This window comes from Cetorhinus maximus, chromosome 12, assembly GCF_964194155.1.
Source record: "Cetorhinus maximus chromosome 12, sCetMax3.hap1.1, whole genome shotgun sequence".
NCBI lineage: Eukaryota > Metazoa > Chordata > Chondrichthyes > Lamniformes > Cetorhinidae > Cetorhinus > Cetorhinus maximus.
In genome coordinates this window covers 55,023,730-55,047,573 of record NC_135890.1, presented here as the reverse complement: position 1 = coordinate 55,047,573, position 23,844 = coordinate 55,023,730, and the positions used below count along the sequence as shown (strand labels likewise).

The window sequence follows — 23,844 nt, the reverse complement described above, 5'->3', positions numbered from 1 at the left end:
ACCACATAAGAGGGAATGTAATAAAGTCTAAATTAGGGTTACAGTGCATGTATGTGAATGTGTGCAGTGTGATAAATAAGATTGATAGGCTGTTGACAAGATAGTCATTTGAGAATATGATATTGTGGTAATAACAAAGACCTGCTTCAAAGAAGAGCAGGACTGGGTATTAAATATTCCTGGAGACAAGGTGTTCAGGAAAGTGAGAAAGGAAGGAAAAGGGGAGGGTTGGTGGTATTGATTAAGGAGAACATTGCAGTCCTGGAGATAGAACATGACCCAGATGGATCAAGGACAGAATCTATTTGGTTAGAGTTGAGGAACAAAGAAAGTGCAATTACATTCCTTGGCGTAGTCTATAGGCCACCAACTAGTGTTAAAGTGGTAAGGAAATTACAGAGAAGTGCAAGAATTATAGAGTAGTTATAATGGGGGACTTTAATTATCTGAATATAAACTGGGTTCAGTAGTAGTGTAAAGGGCAGAGAGGGGCAAGAGTTCCTACAGTGAGAGAGAATTTTCTACAGCAGTATGTTTCCAGTCTGATGAGAAAGGAGGCATTTCTGGGACAACTAGATCAAGCAGGGAAACATTTAGGGAACAAAGATTATTGTATCATAAGATTTAGGTTGGCTATAGGAAAGAGCAAGGAGCAATCCAGGGTAAGAATAATTAACTGGGGGAAAGCCAATTTGAATGGGGTAAGAATGGATGTGGGTCAAATAAATTGGAGCCAAAGGTTGGCAGGAAAAATGATAGCTGAACAATGGACTTCCTTTAAAGAAGAGATAATTCAAGTACAGTCAAGGTATATTCCTATTAAGGAGAAAGGTCAGGCAAACAAATCCAGAACTCGCTGGATGACAAAAGAGATAGAAATCAAGATGAAGTAGAAGTGTGTGTATGACAGATGACAATACAATTGAGAACCGTGCTGAATGTAGAAAGTTCGGAGGAGAATTGAAAAAGCAAATAAGAGAAGCAAAGAGAGAGTATGAGCAGCCAACATAAGAGGGAATCCAAAAGTCATTGTTAGGCATATAAGTAGTAGAAGGGTGGTAAAAGGATGAGTGGTGCCAATCATGGACCAAAAAGGGGATTTACATGTAGAGCCAGGGACATGGCTGAGGTATTAATGAATACTTTGCATCTGCCTTTACCAAGGAAGAAGGTGCTGCCCAGGTCATGGTGAAAGAGGAGATTGTTCAGATACTTGAAGGGTTTAAAATTTATAAGGAAGAGGTATAGCATAGGCTGTCTGTACTTAAAGTTGATAAGGCACCAGGACCAGTTGAGATGCATCCAAGATTACTAAAGGAAGTGAGAGTGGAAATTGCGAAGGCATTGGCCATCATTTTCCAATCTCCCTTAGCCTCTGGAGTGGTACCAGAGAACTGGAGAATTGCAAATGTTACACCTTTGTTCAAAAATGGTATAAAGATAAGCCCAGCAATACAGGCAGTCAGTTTAACCTAAGTGGTGGGGAAGCTTTTAGAGACAATAATTTGGGGCAAACTTAATAGTCACTTAGGCAAATGCACATTAATTAAGGAAACCCATTATGAATTTAAGGACAAATCATGTTTAACTTTTGATGAGGCAACAGAAAGGAATGCTGAGGATAATGCTGTTGATGTGGCGGACATGGTCTTCCAAAAGGCATTTGATTAAGTGCCACACAACAGACTTATGAGCAAAGTTAGAGCTTATGGAGTAGCAACGTGGATATGAAATTGGTTGAGTGACAGGAAACAAAGAGTAGTGATGAATTGTTGTTTTTCAGACTGGTGGAAGATTTAAACTGGAAATCCCCAAGGGTTGGTGTTAGGACCCCTGCTCTTCCTGATATATATTAACAACCTAGACCTTGGTGTCCAGGGCACAATGTCAACATTTGTGAATAGACAGGTTGATGGAATGTACAGACAAGAGGCAGGTGAAATTTAATGCAGAGAAGTGTGAAATGATTCATTTTGGTAGGAAGAATACAGTGAGACAAGATAAAATAAAGGGTATAATTCCAAAGCGGGTGCAGGAGCAGAGAGACCTGGGTATATATGTGCAAAAATCATTGAAGGCAGCAGAACAATTTGAGAGCATGGCTGTTAAAGTATGTGAGATCCTGGGCTTTATCAATAGAGCCATAGAGTACAAAAGCAAAGAAGTTATGTTGAACTTGTATAAAACACTGGTTCAGCCTCAATTGGAGTAGTGTGTCTAGTTCTGAGTGCCATGCTTTAGGAAGTATGTGAAGGCATTAGAGGGGGTGCAGAAAAGATTCACGAGAATGGTCCAAGGAATAAGGAACTTCAGTTATGGAGAAAGATTGGAGAAATTGGGACTGTTCTCCTTGGAGAAGCAAAGGTTGAGAGGAGATTTGATAGAGGTGTTCAAAATCATGAGGGGTCTGGACAGAATAGATTGGGAGAAAATATTCCCATTGGTGGAAGATTTGAGAACCAAAGGACACAGACTTAAGGAAATTGGCGAATGAAGCAATGGCGAACATGAGGAAAAACTTTTTCATGCGGTGAGTTATTAGGATCTGGGATGCACTGACTGAGAGTGTGGTGGAGACATTGTCAATTGAGGCTTTCAGAAGGCAATTAGATCATTATCTGAAAAGGAAAAATTTGCCATTACAGGGAAAAGTTAGGGGCGTGGCACCAGATGAATTGTTCCCGCAGAGGGCCAGGACAGATATGAGGGGAAAAATGGTCTCCTTCTGCGCTGTAACCATTCTATGATTATAAATTTTTATCCCTTTTGTTCAACCTTTTATTATTAATATTGCCATCCAGTCTACTATAAAACCTAAATAATATACCCAGTCACTCATTGGGTATTGTGCTGAAATAATTTCATATTGATGCCACTCGTGCTATTATTCTGAAATCCTCAGCTTTTCTGCTAATGTCTAATTTTTGTGAATTGAATTTGATTCAGTGTTGCTTGGCCTAACCTTGTGCCATTGTCATTGTAGACATCCTTCTGACAGGTAATTGAACCCAAAGCGCCCCCTAGCATAGAGCAGCATGGAGTCCATGCTCCCAACTGAGGCTCCAATTCCCAATGAGTTTTTACCTCACATAGAATTAACACAGAATTTACGGTACAGAAACAGGTTGTGCGGCCCAGCTGGTCCATACCAGTGTTTATACTCTGGACAAACCTACTTCCATCGCTTTTCATTAAACCCTATCAATATATTGTTCTATTCCTTTCTTCCTCATGTGTTTATCCAGTTACCCCTTAAATGCATCCCTGCCATTTGCTTCAATTACTCTTTGTGGTAGCAAGCTCCACATTCCACGCACACTCTGGATAAAGAAATATCTCCAGAATTCCCTACTGGGTTTATTAATGTCTATCTTATATTTATGGCCACTAATTTTCATCTCCCCCATCAGTGAAAACATCTTCTCTATGTCTAATCCCACAACCTCAATAATGCCACCCCCCACCCCCCACAGCCTTATCCTTCCTAGAAAAAAAGGACTTTAGTCTGTTTAATCTTTCCTGATAGTTATACCTACGCAGATCTGGCATCACCCCCTGTACAAATCATCGCATTCAGGGGGCTTTAAGATAGAAGCACTCTGAATGATCGACCTGAACTAAACCACTGCCATCACCACCTCCCCATTCTGCCATAACCATGGACTCATGCCTCTAATCAATGAGATTGAGGTGAGGGCCATCCTCCAAGTTCATGAACTGATAGTCTGGTAGCTGGCTGAGGGGTGTATGATGGTACAGTGATGGTATGGCAGCTTCCTCACCTTGTAAGGAAATGAGCTGGTGTGGAAAGGTTTATCCCTAACACTATGGAAATTATTGTATTGTAATTATTTGGATACTGAAATGTTCATATTTGTTCAATCTTTCTATTATTTTATACTTTATTTTAATTATTATCCATAACTGTTATGCATTATGATTATTTGTTTGATTTATATGGTCATCACAATTTGGCACCAGCTACCATGGTGATTTTTCCCATAAACCAAAACCAAGTACTCTATAAATATCGATGTGGGTTCACATCTGGACTGGATGAGTTCACACCATGAGACGTTTCACTCCACTTATTCTAGAATGAAACGAAACTGGTTTCATCCAACTAGATGCAATCCCAATAGCACTCCCGAACCACAGATAGATTTTTAATGGGGCATCAGACTCAACCAAAGTGCACCAGTTTGCTGAGAAACATAGAATCATAGCATCATTTAGCACAGAAGGAGGTCAGTCGGCCCATCATGACTGTGCTGCCCCTCTGAAAGAGCTATCCCATTTGTCCCGACCCCCAATCTTTCCCCAATGTCCTACTCCCCCCCCCCCCCCACCCCGCCCTTTAAAGTAAACTTCTGAGGGTACAAATCAATCTGCTTTCATCACCTTTTCAGGCAGTGCATTCCAAATCATAACTCGCTCAGTTAAAAAAGAAATCGTCCTAAATTTCCTCTGCTTTTCTGTCAATCATTTTAAATCTGTGCCCTTTAGTTCCCTATGCTTCCGCCGCTGGAAACAATCCCCCCCTTACTACTCTAAATCCAAACCCCTCACAATTTTGAACACTTCTATTGAATCTCCTCTTAACCTTCTAGGCTCTAAAGAGAACAATCCCAGTTTGTCTAGTCTCTCCACATAACTGTAATCCCTCTTCCCTGGCATCATTCTCGTAAATCTCCTCCGCCTGTCTAGTCATTTTATCCCCGCCAGGTAAACTTAGCCGTGTGACAACTGTGTGCACACAACCACTGTTTAAATGTGACTTCCCCCGTGATTTAGATAGGTGACCTGAGACTGAAGCTTTTACTGGGTGATTCTGTAATATATCATCACTGGGAGTAATACATGCCCATATGAGCAATGTGCAACATACCTGATGTGCTATTAGAGGATAGGTTACTTGTAAAAAAAAATACAGCGTTAGACTAACGTTAGATCAGGAAATGGGGAGAACTTACTCTGCAGTTTTTTTTTGTGTGTTTCTCCTTATTTCTGTTGTTAACTCGCTAACACAGGAGAGACTGCAGCCGCGGCAACAAAGGTTGAAATGATAGCCCGCTGTTGCAATGAGCTGCACAATCCCACTGATAGTCTGGACATCTGGTAAGAACAGTCACTCCTCGTCAGGTTTCACCTCACGCTGCGTGTGAGGCAGGGAAGGGAGCACTTTATATATACACACACGCTTTAACTCATTGAATACCTCAAGTATATTAGACACCCCACAGTATATACATGGCGTTAGCTCACTGATCCAAATAAAGATAACTAAGAAACATATATCCACAAACCTCCTTGCACCAGAGTGGTTCAACGCCTAGAGAGGAACGGAGTAGAATTAGAAGATATTCTTTTTACCAATCATTTTGCATAAAGTGGGTCCATTCTGACTGGTAACGGAATACAATTGGGGTGCTCTTTTCCAGACACCCCCCCCACCCCCGACCTCCCCCCTCCCCCCACCAAGTGAACAAATATAAACCAAGCCCCTTTCAAGTAAAAAGGCCGCGCAGGCGAAATTTTTATTTCTTGCCAACTTTTTGTTCAAGCGCAAAGCTGCTGGATTGTAATGAAACATTGACTGCTAAGTAGCCCAATTTTCCTTTCAGCACACAAGTTTCGATCAGTGAGCCCCACGTACTACAATGGACACCCTTTCGAAGAAATGATTCTGGGTTTGGTCAAATGATAGCATCTATTAAGAATTTGCATTGATTCAGCCGAACAGCAGTAGCTGAGATGCGCTGCTCTAATTTTATTTAAAAGCATTTTCCCTTTTTCTCCCCCTGTTAACATTGTTGCTTTTGCACAGACAGTAATGGGCTTCCCTTATGCCTTGGATTGTTATGATCATGTAAATTTATTGGTGCTTAGAAGAACGGAGCTATTAAAACATTACAACAGCCATTACAGCGTGTGTCTGATGTCGTTCTCCTAACGAACATATGCTTCCAACTGAATGCCTAAACTCTTATTTATGGATTTAATTTAATGTGCGGAAAGAATTCAAAATTAAATTCTGTACTCGCCTCCGGAGAGTGTCAGTGTATAATAACATGGTAATTTTTACACATCTTTATGAGAAATGGGAAAATTAATTCTTTTTGACAAGTTGTAATTATTCGACTTGGAACAGTTGCAGCTGAGCAGTTTGTGAGGCTGTTGTCTGGTGTTGGTTTCTGTGAAAGGGGTGGGGGGGGGATGGAGATGTTTGTGTATTGGAGGGTTTATAATATGTGACACATTCCTCACTGCAAATTAACAGTGAGCATTTGAAAAAGGCTGCGAACTCTGTCACTACAGAGAAAGTAATACTTCACCTTATATTTTTTAGACTCCCCCTCTCTTTTAATTTGAGTTTATTTTTAAATAATCAAATCGAAATAAAAAGTCGTCTTTAAGGAGCCCCCCTCCCATTAGGTGATGCAGCCTATAGGTTTATTTGTAGCAGGTTTGGAGGTCAGACGTAGACATTTTGTCTTATCTCATTCTGTTGTCCTCGGCCTCTGTTGTATTGTTCCATGTTTTTTCCTGTGCTTTGATGTGCCACACACCAGGTGTTCATGTTCTGAATTACACATGAAAGGGCCCGTATTCCATGCTAATTAAACCACAAAACGCTGCCTGTATACTGTTTCTCTACCACCCCACGACAAATCTTTGGACTGAAATCTAAAAGAGAGAAAGTTCAACTGTATTGTATATATATGTTACATACATATAGAAAACTGTAATATGCCAGATTTGAAGGTTGGCTTCTAACAAGTTTCCCAATTGCGTTGAGGATAAACTTCAATGGGAGGGTCGGGATGCAAGGTTTTCTATCTCAATGTTTCCACACTTAATTTGTTCCCGCCTCACCCCCTTTCCGAACCAAGCTGAATTCTCATCATTTTACGAGGACTTTTTCTTATTATTATTTTGGGTGTCATTCCTATTTAATTAAAGCGGTTAACCCTAATCGGGAGACTTAGTGATCTGCAAATCTCCATTCAATGTACTCTGCACTGAGAGCTGTAATGGTTCAGCTTTTTCTCTCACACCCAGTTCAGCGGGATAAAAGAATAGTTTGTCCTGTGCAAATACGGTGCACGTAAATCTGCTTTAAGTCTCCGGCTATTGTTCGACAACCTCGACCATGAGGGAAAGAGAGAAAGAGACATTTGATAGAGTTGTGTGGACAGTCTGAATGGACAAGGATGTTGTCCATTGTCCTGTATTGATCCCATTTTGGTACTGTATAGACCTTTCTAATAACACTGTCTGGAGTTGCAATGCAACAACTTGAAACCCCCCTACGATTCATGTTAGATCCTTCATAGGGATTATGCACACTGCAGGCATTTAGCTGGATTTCAATTATGTGTTTCCTTTCAATCAGAATGATGAGGTCACTTTTTATTATTAATTCAAAGCTTTTATGCAATTATACATCATAACAATTTTAATTTGTATAGCGCTTTTAATAGTAAAAAAAACTTCCCAATGTGCTTCAACGAGGCACGGTGGGGCAATGGGAGGGAGAAGAGGAGATTGCATTATTGAAAATATGAAGTGAAAGGTGACCAGAAGCTTTGTCAAAGAGCTGGCTCCACAGATTGATTTTATATTTCCAACTTACTGAGTGAGAGGCATGGTAACGTAGCTGTAATGTTACTGGGCTAATAATCCAGGAGTTCTTTTTTATTTAAACATGTGAAAAATCTCAGCATGACAGTTTGAGAATTTGAATTTTAACAAAAGTCAGTTTAAAAACAATTAAATCTGGAAATAAACAGCTGGTTTCAGTAAAAACGACCACGAAGCTGTTGGATTGTCATAAAAAGAACCCAACTGGTTCACTAATATCCTCGAGTGAATGAAACCTGCTGTCTGGCCTGTGTGTGACTCCAATCCCACATTTAACTGCCCTCTGAAGCCATTCAGTTCCACCACTATCTTCTCAGGGTACCTAGCAATGAGCAACAAATGAGGGACTTGCCAGAGACACCCACGTCCCGGGAATGAATAAAAAAAACATTTTTCGCCTGAGTTGCTTGCAGCAGTGTCCAGGCGATTACTCATTGATTCCTGGAGTCTCCAGGACAATCCTGGAGGGTTGGCAACTCTATGTTTGGCACCAGCGCTCTGTACCTTAGGAAGGCGGAAAGAAAAAAACTGACAAGAAAATTACTTTATAAAATCTGAATGGCTTCAGAATCGGCATAAGTTTGTATACTATCGTTAAGAACTGTTTCCACAATAAAACAGTGGAAAACCAGCAATATTCTGATTTGTCCCAAATGCAGCCACAGTGGATCTGAAAGAGAATTTATGTTTCAGATGTTTATGGACCGTGTGTTCTGTCGTGATGAGGTTACTCCTGGCAGATTCACAGATTCGTCCATGAAAACAGAAATAAAATGAGGTAATTCCCATAAAGTATTAACCATGGTGAACATGCACCTCTTCTGATTATTTAGTTTAACTCCATTGCACAATATCTTCAGCTAGTTTAACTGAGCCTGGCCTTCATGAGCTTATCAAACTTTGTCAGCGGATCAGGTGGTCCAAACTGTAAAAGGCATGGAAGTAAGTCAAGGGATTCTTTGTGGATGATACAGAAATGCTGCACATAAAGCTACATGTCCAAAGAGTGGGCATGGATGCAGGATTGAATTCCTCTCCAGTCAGTTCCAAACTTGAGGACCTGATTCGAATTGAACATTGGAATGAAGAATGAGACTTAACCATCAGGGAGAGGTAAAAGTGAAGGAAAGAAAGAACTTGCACATATATTGCCTTTTATGGTGTCCCAAAATAGTTTTAAAGCAAATGCAGTACAAGTATAGTTATTGTTGCAATGTAAGAGAAGTAATAGCCACTTTGCACATAGGAAACTCCCACAAACAGCACTGTGATAGTGACCAGATAATCTGTTCTTTAGTGATATTAGTTCAGGGATAAACATTTACCAGGACACCAGGGGAAACTTACCAGCTCTCCTGTAAAATAGTGTCATGCAATATTTTACATACATCTGACAGGGAAGACAGGGGCCTCAGTTTAATGGTTCATACACAAGATGACACTTGGCAGTGGAGCGTACCTTCAGTACTGCACTAGAGTGTCAGTCTCAATGGAATGAGGCATGATCTCATATCTTTTGCACTCCAAGGCATGTGTGCCACCACTGAGACAAGGCTGGCCATTGAGGAGGAAGGGAGTCAAATCTGGGGGATAAGCCTGGCTTCATGCTGACAAGCCAGCTGCAAAAGGTCCTCTGTGCCCTTCTTCACTTCAGACAGGCAGAGAATAGGCTATTAAAATGGAACGCACATAAATGAGCTTACCTGAATTCTCCTGGAAAATAATTTAGCAAGTAATTTGTTTTTTAATCATCAGAAAACAGGTTTAAACTTCAGAAGAATTCAGTTATAGAATCATCCAATTCTCATTTCCTAATATTACCGTGGCAGTGATGTATGGACAAGGGGTTAAATCTTCCATGCTATGAGTTTGGGTATAAAGTATAACCAGTTATAAAGGTTATAACTGGTTATACTTTTTAACTGGTCCATTTATCCAGAGTTTCAGATGCTGAAAGGGAAAATGAGCCCAGGTTTAGAATGTGAGTCTCTGGGCCTTGGTTTCTTACTTATTCACAGTGAACGCATGGAAAGTCTCTACATTGATCTATTTCAGACTAAGAAATATGGCCAATGTTGGTTAGGCAGCCAAAAGTGACACGACCTCTGGCTTCTGTGACCTTAACAGCCTGCATTTGTATAGCGCTTTTTATGTAGTAAACTCTCCAGCTACAGTGTAGAGGTCTCAAAGGGCTCCTGCTACTGAAAAGATTGAAGAGGAAAATAAGGGATGCAGAAGCAGCAATGGAAATGATGGGATTATCTTCATTTAAGTGGAACCACTTTGCTAATATGTGACAATTCTCTACGTTCTGGAAGTGCGTTAAATATAACGCACAGGCAGACACAAGTTACACTCTCCTGTCCTGCCTTGAAGCGAAAGTTTGAATTCAAAGTACCCCAACTCATTCACTGCTGAAGAGGGCATTTGGGGATATTCTCTGGATAGGTAAAGTTCTCAGTTGCAGTGGGCACCAGATGGCATCTTAACGTGGCAGGGGAGCTATGGGAAGTAACATCACAGTGGTAGCTTGTAGCGAATGAGTTAATAAGCCACAAATGGCAGGTATTAAACCTTCAAATGATATTCAGACTGGTTTTAGAATTGTGTCTGGTTTGAAGACAAAGCACCAGATTTCCCCAGCTAGACCAGTGGGTGAAATTATATGCATGCTTTGTAGCGCAGTTTGCAGGATTTGTCTTGTGTAATTATAGCAGCAGGTGTTGGGGTTTAGACGCTGAATTCCACATTTAAAATACAGGCGAATGTTTTTCTGAATTTGACATTTTGTTTATGATGATTCTGTTTTTCGCTGTTCAAAGTGCAGGAATAAGATAACACTAAACACACTGTTCCAAAATGTGCTGAAAGAACTGTACAAAGGAACAACCTCATGTGACCATCACTATCGGTCCAGATTGCAAGGGCTGCAGCTCTGGTTATGCAGAAGTCTGACATTGGCCCTGTCCAATTGATTTGTGGACACTAAATCAAGGTCTCAATTTAAAAATTCTGATCCTTGTTTCTGTAACCTCCACCAGGCCTACAATCCTCCAATTCTGCCCAATTGTGTATCCCTTATTTACATCCCCCCACAATTAGAGGCCAGGCCTTTAGCTGTCTAGGTCCTAATCTTTGCAATTAACTTTTTTAACCTCTTTATCTCTCCACCTCTCTCTCCTCCTTTAAGATGCTCCTTATGACAAAATTCTTTGATCAAGTTTCTGGTTACCTGCCCTAATGTCTTCTTCTTCGACCCGTTGTCAATTTCCATCTGATTGCACTCTAGTGATACGCCTCAGGATTCTTACTATGTTAAAGGTGCTATATAAATGCAAGTTATTGTTGTTAGCATGTGATTTAATACAATCATAGAACGGTTACAGTGCAGAAGGAGGTTATTCGGCCCACTGTGTCCATGTTGGCTCTCAGCAAGAACAACTCGGCTAGGCCCACTCCTTTGTCCTTTCCCTGTAAGAATGCAAAGTTTTTCTCTCAGATGCTCATCCAATTTGTTTTATCTTTGATTCTGTTCATGTATGAATGCAAGGTATGAAGTGTAGCAATGGACTGGAGGGTAATGGGGGTGGCGAAGCATCAGGAATTGTATCCTCTTGTTGGTTGTCATGATGTAGTCTAGGCTCAGGGGAATGGATTGAGAAGAGTTACTCCAGTAGCACTAGATACTCTTGACAATGCCGTAGTGTTATCTTTTATATTTGTTTCCTCCTGAACGTGTGTATAGACATTGATTTGTCCGAGAGACAGCTTTCTAAAGTTAGAAGTTAAGGCAGCATCTGAGGATTGGTGGAACATGGGCACTTGTAGGGTTAGGATTTTATATTGCAGAGGGTACAGTATGGTGAGTTAGAAGAAGAAAGACAGAAAGATAGACAGACAGACTTGCATTCTTACAGTTACTTTTATGACCACAGGATGTCCTAAAGCACATTACAACCTTTTGAAGCATGTTCACTGTTGTAATATAGAAAACACAGCAGCCAATTTGTACATAGCAAGCTCCTACAAACTGGAATGCGATAATGGGTTGTATAATCTTTGCTTGTGACGTCGGTTGTGAGATAAGTATTGGTCAGGGTACTGTTTTGTTCTTCAAAATGGTGCCATTGGATCTTTTAGGTCCTCTTCATTTATTCGATCGTTGGACCCAGATGCCACTGGCAAGGCCAGCATCTGTTGCCCATCCCTAATTGCCCTTGAACTGAGTGGCTTCCTAGGCCATTTCAGCAGATAGTTAAGAATCAACCACATTGCTTTGGGTCAGGAGTCTCTTGTAGGCCAGACCAGGTAAGCACGGCAGATTTCCTTCCCTAAAGGAAATTGGTGAACTTGAGAGGACAGCCTGGGCCTCACCCAAAAGACATCACCTTCAATACAGCAGTACAACACTCCCTCATTACTGCACTGGACTGTCAGCCTAGATTTTGTGCTTAGGTCTCTGGAACGGGATCTGAACTCACAACTTTAGAAACTCAAGCATGTGTGCTTCCCACTGAGCCACAACTGACAGATGAAACAGGGAATGGGGCACTAATCTGGCATCAAATCCAACATCGTACTGGCCTCTGAATGGAATAGTGGCGGCATAAAAGAATTGCTGTTTGGGCCAATTGTGAAGTGCTTTGGGACATTATCCTGTACTTAAGTCTCCGTGTAATGCAAGTTGTTGCTAATGGGAAACTCTTGTCAGATTGCAATCTCTTACTCACCTGCTTGTGTCATTTTTCCTGTTTTTTTCTTACTGGAGGGTGACAGAGAGTTGAACACGTGGGCTATTTCAGGGTGAGTGGTTTAAATGTGTTTAATGTAGCTAAAGGAGAAAGTGTCGATTGGCCTCATACTAAGGCAGGCTGCAGAAAGAAAGCAAATAGGAAGAGGAAGAGAATGAGAGAGAGAATGAGGATTCATGGAATTCATAAATGCCTGTTGGCCCTTCAATGTAAGACATGTGAACACTGTTTTCCATTTTCAACCATTAGACCGATTTTAATGCAACCTACTCAGCATTCAGCCTAGCTACTCCTGTTTCCGCTGTAATCGCACTGACCGTCATTTTAACTGCTCACCGCATTTAGGTGGCTGAGGTACCTATTGGAAGCAGTTGGGAGTCTCACGAATGTATACAAATCAGGGTTTAATTGCAACTCAAAGCCACCCCAGAGAGTTTCATATACATGGGTTGCTCTGAAGTGCAGTGACTGTTATTATGTAGGACAACTATTCTGCTCCTATCAATATCCCATAAATGGCAGAGAAATGATTGACCAGTTAATCTATGTTTTGGAAAAATCCCTGAATAGTGCAATGGGACCTTTAAACAATCTACCTAAAGCAACAGAGCAGGTAGACGGTGGTGGTGGTGGTGTTAGGGTGGTGGGGAGAGGGGTGGGTTGGGGTGGGGGGGGTTGGCGGTGCTCATTTTATGCCTTGTCAGAATAAAGGATGCTTGAAAATGACACATGTAGAAGATGCCTTGTGTTGACTGCTCTGATGGTGGGTCTAATTTGCAATAGTTCTTATTTGGAATCAATAAATGAAGTTGAAATTTAAATTTCTCATCCATGTGTTTCAAATCCCTTCATTGCCACAATCCACTCTATTGCAGTAAGTTCTTCCAGTCCTACAATTCTCCAAGAATGCTGCATTCCTCATTTCTGACCTCCTGTGCACCCTGACTTCCTTCTTCTGACCACTGGCGGTCACCTAGGCCCTAAACTGTAAAATTCCTTCACTTTCAGCTGCCTGCTCCTCCTTTAAGATTCTCCTTAAAACTTTAGTCACTTATTCTAGTGTCTCCTTCTTTGGCTCGGTGTTAATTCCTGTCTGATTAAGCTCCTGAGAAGTACTTTGGGACATTTTACAACATTAAAAGTGTTATATAAATGAAAAAATAATGTTGTAGCTGAAGACACTGCGCTTCAGATGCGAATTTTGGATAATTGGAGCTCCCATCCAATGGATAAGCCATGCTTCCTTTCTCCAGTATTTAAACGATGGGCTGGATTTAGTTTTCACAGTGGAGGGCCCGCTGACCAGCCCAAAAAGCAGGGCCAACCCTCTTTCAGCAGTCTGTGGAACTTGAGGTCGCATCTTGTCAGTAGCTTGCGACTAATTAGCTGTCCCTATTAAAGGGTTTGGGGGGAGGAGAAGATTGGGTAGCAACTGCATCCCAACAAGGAGTCGTGCCTTCAAGAAAGGAAAAAGGGAAGGGAAGAAGTCTGGGAGAAAAAGAAAATTATAAAAAGCCTCCAAACTCAATACTGTACAGCAGAAAATAGAGGGGAGCCAGTTCTTCTGCTGGGTTGTATGCAAAATGTTTTACTCAAGCACACATTCAATGAACAACATGATCAAAGAAGGAAGAGGAAGGGAATGGGTGAAATAGCCAAAAGCTTGGTTCAAAATTTTTGAGGAGGCTTTTAAAGTTGGGGAGAGTCTCAGTTTGTATGGAGACATGAAATCCACCATGCTGAGGCATAATGATTGAAGCCGTTGATAGTTGATCAGAATGTTGGTTGGATGTATGATAGATCAGAGGTGAAAGGGTGGGGGTGGGGGGACATACTGAGAGTTAAGGCTGAAAAAGTTTTCACAAAGAGGGGTAAGGTGTCACAGCTGTGTGGTGTGGGCTTGATGGACCAACTAGTCTTTGCCTATCCTTCAACTTAATTTGTTCAGAGACCAATGGAGAGACTTGAAAGTAAAGCCAAAGATTTTAAACCAAGCTGCCAGAACCTGGAAATAAAATCTGTTTCTGCAAAAAAGCTTTTTGGATGTCGTGAAAATCCAACTGGTTCAACTAACGTCCTTTAGGAAAGTAAACTTGCTGTCCTTACCTCATTTGGCCTATACAGTATGTGACTCCACTCCCACACCAATGTAGTCGACTCTTAACTGCCCTCTTAATTGGCTTAGTGAGCAACTCAGTTGTGTCAAACTGCTGCATTGAATAAGGTAGACCATCACCTTTTCAAGGGAGTGTCAATAAATGTTGGCCTTGCCAGCAATGCTTATATTCAGAGATTGAATTTTGAAAATTCCATGTTACTATTTAAAGGATAGTATGGGAGCAAATTAGCTATTTCGTTACAATTGTGACTATACTCAAAATAACTTCATTTGGCTATAAAGTGTTTTGGGATGTCCTGAGGTTGTGAAAGATGCTATATAAATGCCAATTCTTTCTTAGCAGAAATCTGTCTCTTTAAGGCCTTTGGAAATAAGTCTCGAGATACATGGATGTCATGTACTGTGTATGCGGACCTTTTAGAGTGGCAGAAATACTCCTACCTATTTTTATAATGAAAAGGTTGGCAAGTGTGCATTTATGTTACAATGTGCTTGTTCAGTGCTGATTATTCTGTATGCAAATGGCCATTCTATGGCTCCCACTTAATCATTACAATGGTGTCAGGGATTACTTTGCCTTTTTTGAGAGGAGAAAATTGCAAACACTTGGTTTGCAATGGAACAGATGTCACCCAGAAAGTTTCAATCAAGGTTAGATTGGGCGGCGGGGGACGGTTCAGGTGACAGAACTGTCAATCACATCTCTTTCTGTACTGTTTCATTTTGACTGCCTTAACTCCAGACAGTCGAAAGGAGTAGACGCACTTATTTAAAAACAATAATTATTATAGATACTGATTAGAAATGAGTCAGTGGTAAAAAAAAACTGGTGTATTCTGAAGCATATCGTAGAGGAAACAATGCAGTCACGAATGACAGGTCTGTCTGATAATTAGCACGCGCATTTTTGTGGGGCTGTTCCCACTTTGACACTGTCTGTAAACACTTGAGCTGCTTTTTCTAGTGGTGCCAGTGGAACATGAGAACCACCAATTGCTGAGGTGCAGGCCTTACGCTACCAGCCTGCAATCCCAATAGGAAGAAAGACAGAGGGGAAAGAAAGAACTAACTTGCACGTATATAACCCCTTTCACAACTTCAGAATGTCCAAAATCCGTTGCTGTTAATAAAATACTTTTTAAGCTTAGTCACTGATTCAATGTAAGGGACACAAAGGCCAATTTACACACAGCAAGATCCCACAAACAACAATGAGATAAATGACCATAAAATCTGTTTTAGTATTATTGGTTAATGTTGGTTAAGAGATAAATGTTGGCCAGGAATCCAGGGAAAACTCCTCGTTCTTCTGCATATAATGCCGTGGGATCTTTATCATCTAACTGAGAGGGCAGATGGGACATCCGGTTAACACCAGAAAGACAGTGCCTCCAACAATGCAGCATTCCCTCAGTGCTGCGTTGAGGTGTCAGGCAATGTTTTGGCTTCAGGTCTCTGGAGTTGGAGGAAAACCCACAAATGTGTGTTTCGCAGGAGAGGGTGTTACAAACGGAACCCACAGGTCATGCAGAATGACCTGGTAAAAACCAGGCCTTTCTTGACATGTCATGTCTGGATATGTTGTAGATTAATTGATGGATATTGATGGCCATGATTAGCCAATTACTTCACTCTCGATGTATCATGCAAGTAGCAAAATGATAGAAGGCAAACTAAATGAACCTAGGTTTTTTTTACCATCTACCAGTTCCTAATCTAACATAAATCTAATAGCTTCCCCCTTTAAAGATGCTCTTAACTTGACGAGCTGCTGAAGTGTGAATCTTGCGCAGCCAGTGATTAACTCTATTTAGAATTACAGAGCCTCGTTACATCTCATTGCAGTGATGCGTGGGACCACCTTCAGTTTTGCACTGGGTTTTCACTCTATATTAAGAGTGATGGGTCTTGGTTTTGCAGCTTAAACTCACAGGCACACAAGGGAGGCAGGAGTGTTACCCAATGGACCAAGCAGTTTTTAGCACACTAAAGAGACTAGATAATGTAGACCATGATAAGCTATTCTGTGAACAGTACAACCAAAGGCCACAGCCTGTGCTTGGGGTGAGGGGGATGGGGGTTGGGGGGAGGTGATGGCATAACTTCAAAACAAGACTGTGGAAGCAATTTTTCAGAGAGTGAGTGGTGAAACGATGGAACAGGTTCCCCAACATGAGATCAGGAATACTCCAGTGGTGGAAATCTTTGGGAGCCATAGGTCCAAAGTCATCTGCTACACTTATGGCACATCATGTCTCAAATTACACATGTGCTCTATCCCAAAATGTTATTTTCTCAAAGAAGCCTATATAATTGACTTGGTGGAGTGACTGATTCCATCATCTCCCTGGAGAACCTGAAATGGAAAAAAATGGAAAATAAAATTGAAAAAAATGGAACCCCCATCCCCCTCACCTCAAGCACATGCAATGTGCTTAAAACTGCTTGGTCCATTGGGTAACACACTTGCCTCCCTTGTCAATCTAGTTTGTTCAAATGGATGTCATGAATTCTCCGGCATGTTCTTGGAAGAGCAGAGTCCTCGCATTATTCTTGCTAACATTGCCCTTTCAATAAGTGACGTTAAAAAATGCCAGTGAACTACAGATCAGCCATGATTTAATTGAGTGATGGAACAGGCTCAATGGGCTGAATGGCCTACCCCTGATCCTATGTTCCTAAGGTTTTTCATCTCCTGAATGTTTGTGTGATATTTCTCCTTCAAAGGATGCCACTTTTTTTTTATAACAATGGTCCTTTCAATTCAAAAATAATTCATTGTTTGGAGAGCTTTGAGTTGTTTTGATGTGATGAGGTGCTGCATAAATGCAAATATTATTACTTTTATTTAAGAATAGTCAGAAGATGGGAAAAGGCCATTTTGCATGTCAAAGCTTATTCCTCTAGCATCCCTACTGTTCCATCTAGCAGACAGCGTCATTTCCAAACATTACTAATGCTTTTTCTTCAACCACCCGCATGGCAAATTTGCTGTAAACATTTATATGTAATGGATGGAAATTACTCTGTGTTTTTTTTGTAAAAAATGGGCTAAAGTGGCTGGGTGAAATTCCTGCATTCGTTATTGTAACAAAATCATTATTAACTTGTTGACAATGCGCATCAGCAGACTGTCCGACAATGAGGGACACCTCAGCCAAGTACAATCTGTCCTCAGCCAATGTCCATTCATGTGAGCTATAAGCAGTGATCGCTACATAGTAATCAGGAGTTGGAGCCCTTCCCAATTTTTCCCCACCCTAACCCAGATTTCAGGCGAGTTGGGGCTATGACCAATTGTACCACACTGCTGCTTATTCATTTGAGACCGACTAACTCAACATATCTTTCTGGTGTTTGTGACTCAGATATGGTTCTTTTACAACCTTAGCTCAGTGGAAGCATGTTTGGATGAGATGGTTGTGGGTTCAAATCCCACAGCAGAGACTTGAGTGCCTAATCTCAGCTGAGTGTTGTGGCTCAGGTGGTTGCACTTTCACCTTGGAATCACAAGGTTGTGGGTTCAAGTCCCACCCCAGGCACTAAAATCAAGGTTAACACTTGAGTACAGTACAGGGCAAGCAAAGCTGCCTTTCAGGTTACAGAGAAGGTCTTCTCTCTGACGGGATTTACTTTAGAGGTGTCAGCTGTGGCTCAGTTCATAGCACCCTCGCCTTTGAATCAGAGGGTTCTGGGTTCATATCCCACTCCCGGAAACCAAGAACTGTGATTGTACTTGAAAGAGATGCAATCTGTGACTGTTGATAACCCCCCCCCCCCCCCCCCCCTAATCTCAGCTGACACTTCAGTACAGTACTGGGGGAGTACTGCGCTGGCAGAGTACTGTACTGTACTTTACATCTCATCATTTTTTAGGTGAGGCGTTAAAACTGAGGCTCCATCCTTCCCCTCAGGCCGATATAAAAATGGCACTATTCAAAGGAGAGTGGAGCTGGGGTGCAGCAGGGGTTGTGGGAGAGGGATTCAATGATTTCCCTGTCAACCAGCAACACTAAAAATGTTTAATTAATGACTAACCCCATTCCTGTTTGTGGGATCTTGCTGTATGCATATTAGCGTTCACATTTCCCTACATAACAACAGTAACTGTACTTCAGAATTGGCTATGAAGTTGCCTGTGGTTTTCCTGTGTAATATAAGTTCTCCTTTTCTGGGATCCATCTTTTCTCTTTGATGTCCATAATGTTCCAATATGTGCTGCTAGCTGGCGAGGACCTCTTTGTCACCATTAAAATTTCCCCATGTTTTCCAAATGTTGAAGGTTCAAGTCTACCTCCACTCGTTCAATTCCATTAAATGTGCAATACTGAGGTTCCCTCACTTGGAGCCCAGGGAGTTCATTGAAGGAGATTGTGCTAGATGGGAAATCAAGGACTTGGCACTAATGTTCCCCCTAATATTCCCACTGGGAAGCCACTCACAGCACATGGGACAAACAGCAAAGGAATATTAGAGGGGCTCAGCACTCATGATTTCCCATGGTGCTTTCTTTGTCAGTGCCATCCACAGCTGGTGTGTTTGATTTTTCAACCAGCGTACAGTACTGTCTCTTCATCAGTGTTGAGTTTCATTTATCACTTATCTTCCCAGCTGCATAACCGACCCAAGAACTCCTGTAACACTTTTGTATCATCCTCCTTCCCCACTGCTCTCAGTATTTTGTTGGTGTCAGGAAATATGATAAGCTTGCATTTAGCTCCAACATTTATGCCATTAATGCTGATTAGAAACAACAGCGCTCACATAGATGTATATATTCACATGACCAAAGACCAAGGTGGGACAATGGGTGAGTTCTTACATTGTTCGTTAAACACACTGGATCCTTGGACAGTTGCTCTTTGATGACTGAGGTCGACAGAACTTTGTTAGGTAAGGATACCAAGGAAAATGGAGCAAAGATGCAAATATGGGGCTGAGGTGAAATCAGCTATGATCTAATTGAATGGTGAAGCAGGCTCGAGGGGCTGAATGGCCTATTCCTGTTTGTTTAAATATGTGGTCAACAATTTCTTTCAGGACAAAGAGATTGAGGTACAGAATACTTGATTAATAAAATTATGTTATAGATCATTGGATTCCTGTCCGCCAGTTAAGCTGACAAGATAGACTGACTCTCCCTGGTTTCATATACATGACTTAACATATAAGACTTGGCTTTGGCAGTGAGAACAAGGTACTCAGATCAGAAGGCCTGTTTTGCACTGGCAAGGTAAGGATGAAGACTTTTCCAATATCTACTGAAGGCAAGGTTGGATTGACCCATAATGAACTGAAAAAGAGTTGCAACTGTATGAAGAGTTACAGAGTCATTGGAAAGGTTTGACAGGTCTAAGAACAATCATCAATGAGTGGGAAAGGAATAATTTGTTCTTATCTAATAAGGACTAAAGGAATCTGAATAAGGTGCATGTCTTTAAAACCACAGTAAACAAAAGCAGGATGACTATTCAGCGGTTTTTTTTCTCTGAATCAGAAGAGAAGAGGGGTTTGCAATTAGATGCTATGGAAAGATCAAAATATCTTAAGGAGTGAAATGATGGGCCCAGATTTTGTGGTAAGAATAATGGAGAGGTGCTAAGGAGTAAATTGGATGGTAACTTCCTGCCTCCAGATATGTGCAGTTAAAGGGGGAAACCATGAAGTTGCTTTCCGAGTTGCTTTGTTCCTCCAAAAGCTTTACTACATTTTCTTGTTGAGACACTCAGTAGTCAAATGCATGAAGGATACTTACAAACTAGATATCCACTAAACATGCCAAAAAAGTTAGCACCTGTCTATTCAAGTGTAAGTGAATTTTAACAGTGTGATTAACCTTAATTACTGCCAAGCAACCTCTCCTGTGCTGAAAATTTATTTTAAAGGTGTGGAGTCTCATTCTTTCAGAATTTATGTATTGTTGGAGATGGAAAAAAAATAAAAAGTTGAAATTTTAAAACTTTTTCTTTCTGTCTCTTTTATCTCTTTCTCTCTTAATCCCAATTTTCTTTTCCTCTTATTTTCTTGTCTGTGATTTTATATTGAATGAAATATTCTAACTTATACTTCCTGGTTTAGAGTCTGTGTGGCTCAGTAGGGATTCTTCAATCTGTTTACACAGGTCTCAGATCCTATGTAGATAGTGCTGTGTTGTTTTGACTCTCTAATTACTGCAAGTTGCAGTGCAAAAGCCCACAGAAAGCCTGTGGGAAAACCTGTGTAATGAATGGTGAGTGCTGTCCATTCGCTGTTGTCTGCAAAAATTTGGAGTTTTTTTTATTCCTTCATAGGATATGGACATCACTGGCAAGGCCAACACTTGTTGCCCATCCCTATTTGCCTTTGAACTAAATGGCTTGCCAGGCCATTGCCACTGTCAATCACATTGCTATGGAGCTAGTCAAATGTAGGCCAAACCAGGGAAGGATGGCAGATTTCCTTCCATAAAAGGAACATTAGTGAACCAGATGGGTTACCATTACTGAGACTAACTTTATATTGCAGGTTTATTAATTGAATTTAAATTTCACCAGTTGCCATGGTGGGATTTGAACCCATGTCCCAGAGCATTAGCCTGGGCCTTTGGATTACTGGTCCAGTAACATTACCACTACTGCCTCCCATAGTTGACTTATAGGCTACCTCATCATTCCTAACACAGTTAGTATAACATCTACTAAAACACATTATACTATGAACCCAGCAACAAGGCTCACACTGGGAGCAGCAAGGAGAGGGTTAATGATTGAGTGGAAATCTTGGAATTTCACTGGTTGATTCAACATAGTATGGTACTGGGCTATGTAAGCCATGAGAGTCCCTAGCTTATTCATTGATGCATACCTGATCACAATCAAGGCCGCGTAGGGAACATTGCTGTTGCGTTCAGTGTTACTGGGCCAGGGAAGTGAAAATCACCCAGAGTTCCAACTCTTGATTACTATCCAGCTTTCTCTGCTATATGTGTGCATTTGAATGTCAGGTGGGCATATGATTTGATTTGCCTGTCAAATGGCCATAGTCAAGTAGCTAAGTAAATATGATGCAAATCTTAATTAATAAATCTAGGTTGAACCGTGATGATTGACCAATTGGTGAAACATAGAAGGGTCATACAGACTCAAAACATTAACTCTGTTTCTCTCTCCACAGATGCTGTCAGACCTGCTGAGTTTTTCCAGCATTTTCTGTTTTTATTTTATATATGAAACATAAAAGGGTTATCTTCCCCCAAGGGGCCAATGCCCAGCATGAGTCATTGCCTTGGAAAGGAGAGATTAAGTGTGATCACTGAAATGTGGCTGAAAAGACACAGTTATGCACAACTTTAGTGGGTGCAGAACTGAAGCTGAGCATCCATGCACTACGGTACTGTCCCTTCCAATATTAACACCAATCTTGAACGGAATCTTCCCAATTTACTGGCAAGTTACACAACCCGCTCCAGATGTATTTTTATTCACATCTAAACAAGGGATACTGTTCTGTATCAGTTTCCTCATGGTTTCCCTGCTGCCTCCCTCAACTTCACTCTTCTTGAACGCAATGCTGCTGGGCATGCAGGCTCCAATCACAGCAGAGCCTGATCCTGTAGGTGGACCCAAGTGACAGGATAAGCTAGATAGGTTGCATGGCCTTTTCTCACTCTTTTACAACCCTGTCTATGCATGTTCAGATAATGCCATTTGCACTCAATGACATTAGTTCACTTTGCCGGCCACTCATGTTGACATGCAAATGCCAGGCTGTGGAGTGGATATTTCCTACTGCAGTGCAGAGTTTCTTATTCTCCCTTGATTTGCGCACTGTAGATTTACCTTTTTAATTATCTTTGTTTCTTGACCTCTTTCATTTGTTCCTCTGATCTGTTTGTACGAATCATATCACTTTATATAGTCTCCGTTCTGTTTAGCAGCCCTCTTGAGGTTCCTCAATGAACCTCTGTACCTCTTGACTGTAGCCCCACATGTGTCCTCCAGCCATTAGTCAGCTGTCCAACAGCTATTGATATTCTGCATGCTGTTGTTTGACATAAAACTTAATTGTAATTGTTAGAAATTAACTGAGTACTCTCCAAATCAATAGCAGCATTGTGCCTTGAGTCAGCTTTCATAAGGTAAGCTTTCAAGCAAATTGTTTACTTAAAGCATTTGAAACCAGTAACAGATGGAGTGCCAGACATAATGGACATCTTAGTAATAACTCCTTTCATGAGTGCCCCATTAAACAAAGGAAATAAAACTAAAATAAATGATTATATTTAAAATCACCCATACATGTGTAAATAAAATGCATTGTGTAGTATGCTTGTACATCAAGTTTATCCCTTGGTTCTCACTGTGAAGTCTCTTTTTATTTGGGGATGGAGCTAGCTCCTTTTCTTGCCTGTACTTGAAGCCTCCACCAATGTTTGTAACTTGACCAAAACACACAGGATTAGCATAATCCAAGATTTATAGAATTGTCTAATTAAACAACAAGAGCACGATCTAGTCACTGACACTGAATGGTATTGGCATTTATGGATCACAGTTGAACCTTCCTTGGTCAGGTAAATCTGAGACCAGATGTAGTTTGTGTAACCATTTTATAACAGCTAAAGAATTTGTCTTGTATGACTATGTGGATTAGGTCCTTTGGATGCCACAGGAAGGTTTGTATGACAGGATTAGAAAGCGTTAGTTGACCCGGACAAAAGAACAACAGATTTGGTGTTTCTGGGTGTTTGTTTAGTGTTCCACTATATCCTATTTAAAGTCTTGTATGGGCAAGTCTTTGCACTCTTTACGCTACCCATACTGATGAATGAAAATTTCATTTGTTCTTTACAGATACATCACCACCACAGCTTGTCAACACATGAATTTACAAACAGTACATTTCAAATCCAAAGTTTCCAGCCTGTGCAATCTTACTTCTTTCCTAAAACAAATGTGGTATGGAGTTAACTGAAACAAACTTTTCATTAAAACCCATTCAAAACATTTCCAGTGGAGTTGCTGTTTGGGTGAAAGATTCCGACTGTTTGACACAGTCTCTCCAAAGCCCCATTCACACTGCAGCTGCGAATTCCGGTTTGCTCTGATTTTTCAGCTGTTGCAAATTAAAAATGTAACCTTAAAGTGGTGCAACTGTCCTAGCTCTGTTGTAATTCTGCTGTTAAAAACTTGCCCTGACCTGGCGCATGTTTAAAATTGGCACCAAACTGAGATTGTATCACATTTCATAATCTTCCTCACCAGTCCTGAAGTCCTCTTGCTCCTCAGTGGCTGTTTTACATTGCAGCCTAAAAATCACAGCAACATTACACATCACTAGATGATTTACCTT

At 41.0% G+C, this 23,844-nt stretch overlaps 1 protein-coding gene across 7 annotated transcripts in view; it reads left to right on the top strand.

The window, feature by feature from the left end:
- sox5 (SRY-box transcription factor 5) overlaps window positions 1-23,844 on the top strand; it is a 322,851-nt gene that overhangs the window by 57,483 nt on the left and 241,524 nt on the right. Inside the window, exon 1 of one of the 7 annotated variants that reach the window (XM_078553634.1) lies at window positions 8,335-8,422. The exons of the other annotated variants lie outside the window; for them this stretch is intronic. Within the exon in view, the coding sequence (XP_078409760.1) occupies window positions 8,418-8,422 (5 nt within the window). The 5' untranslated portion in view covers window positions 8,335-8,417. Of the gene's footprint in view, window positions 1-8,334; window positions 8,423-23,844 lie in introns of those variants that run through there. 7 annotated transcript variants of the gene reach the window in all.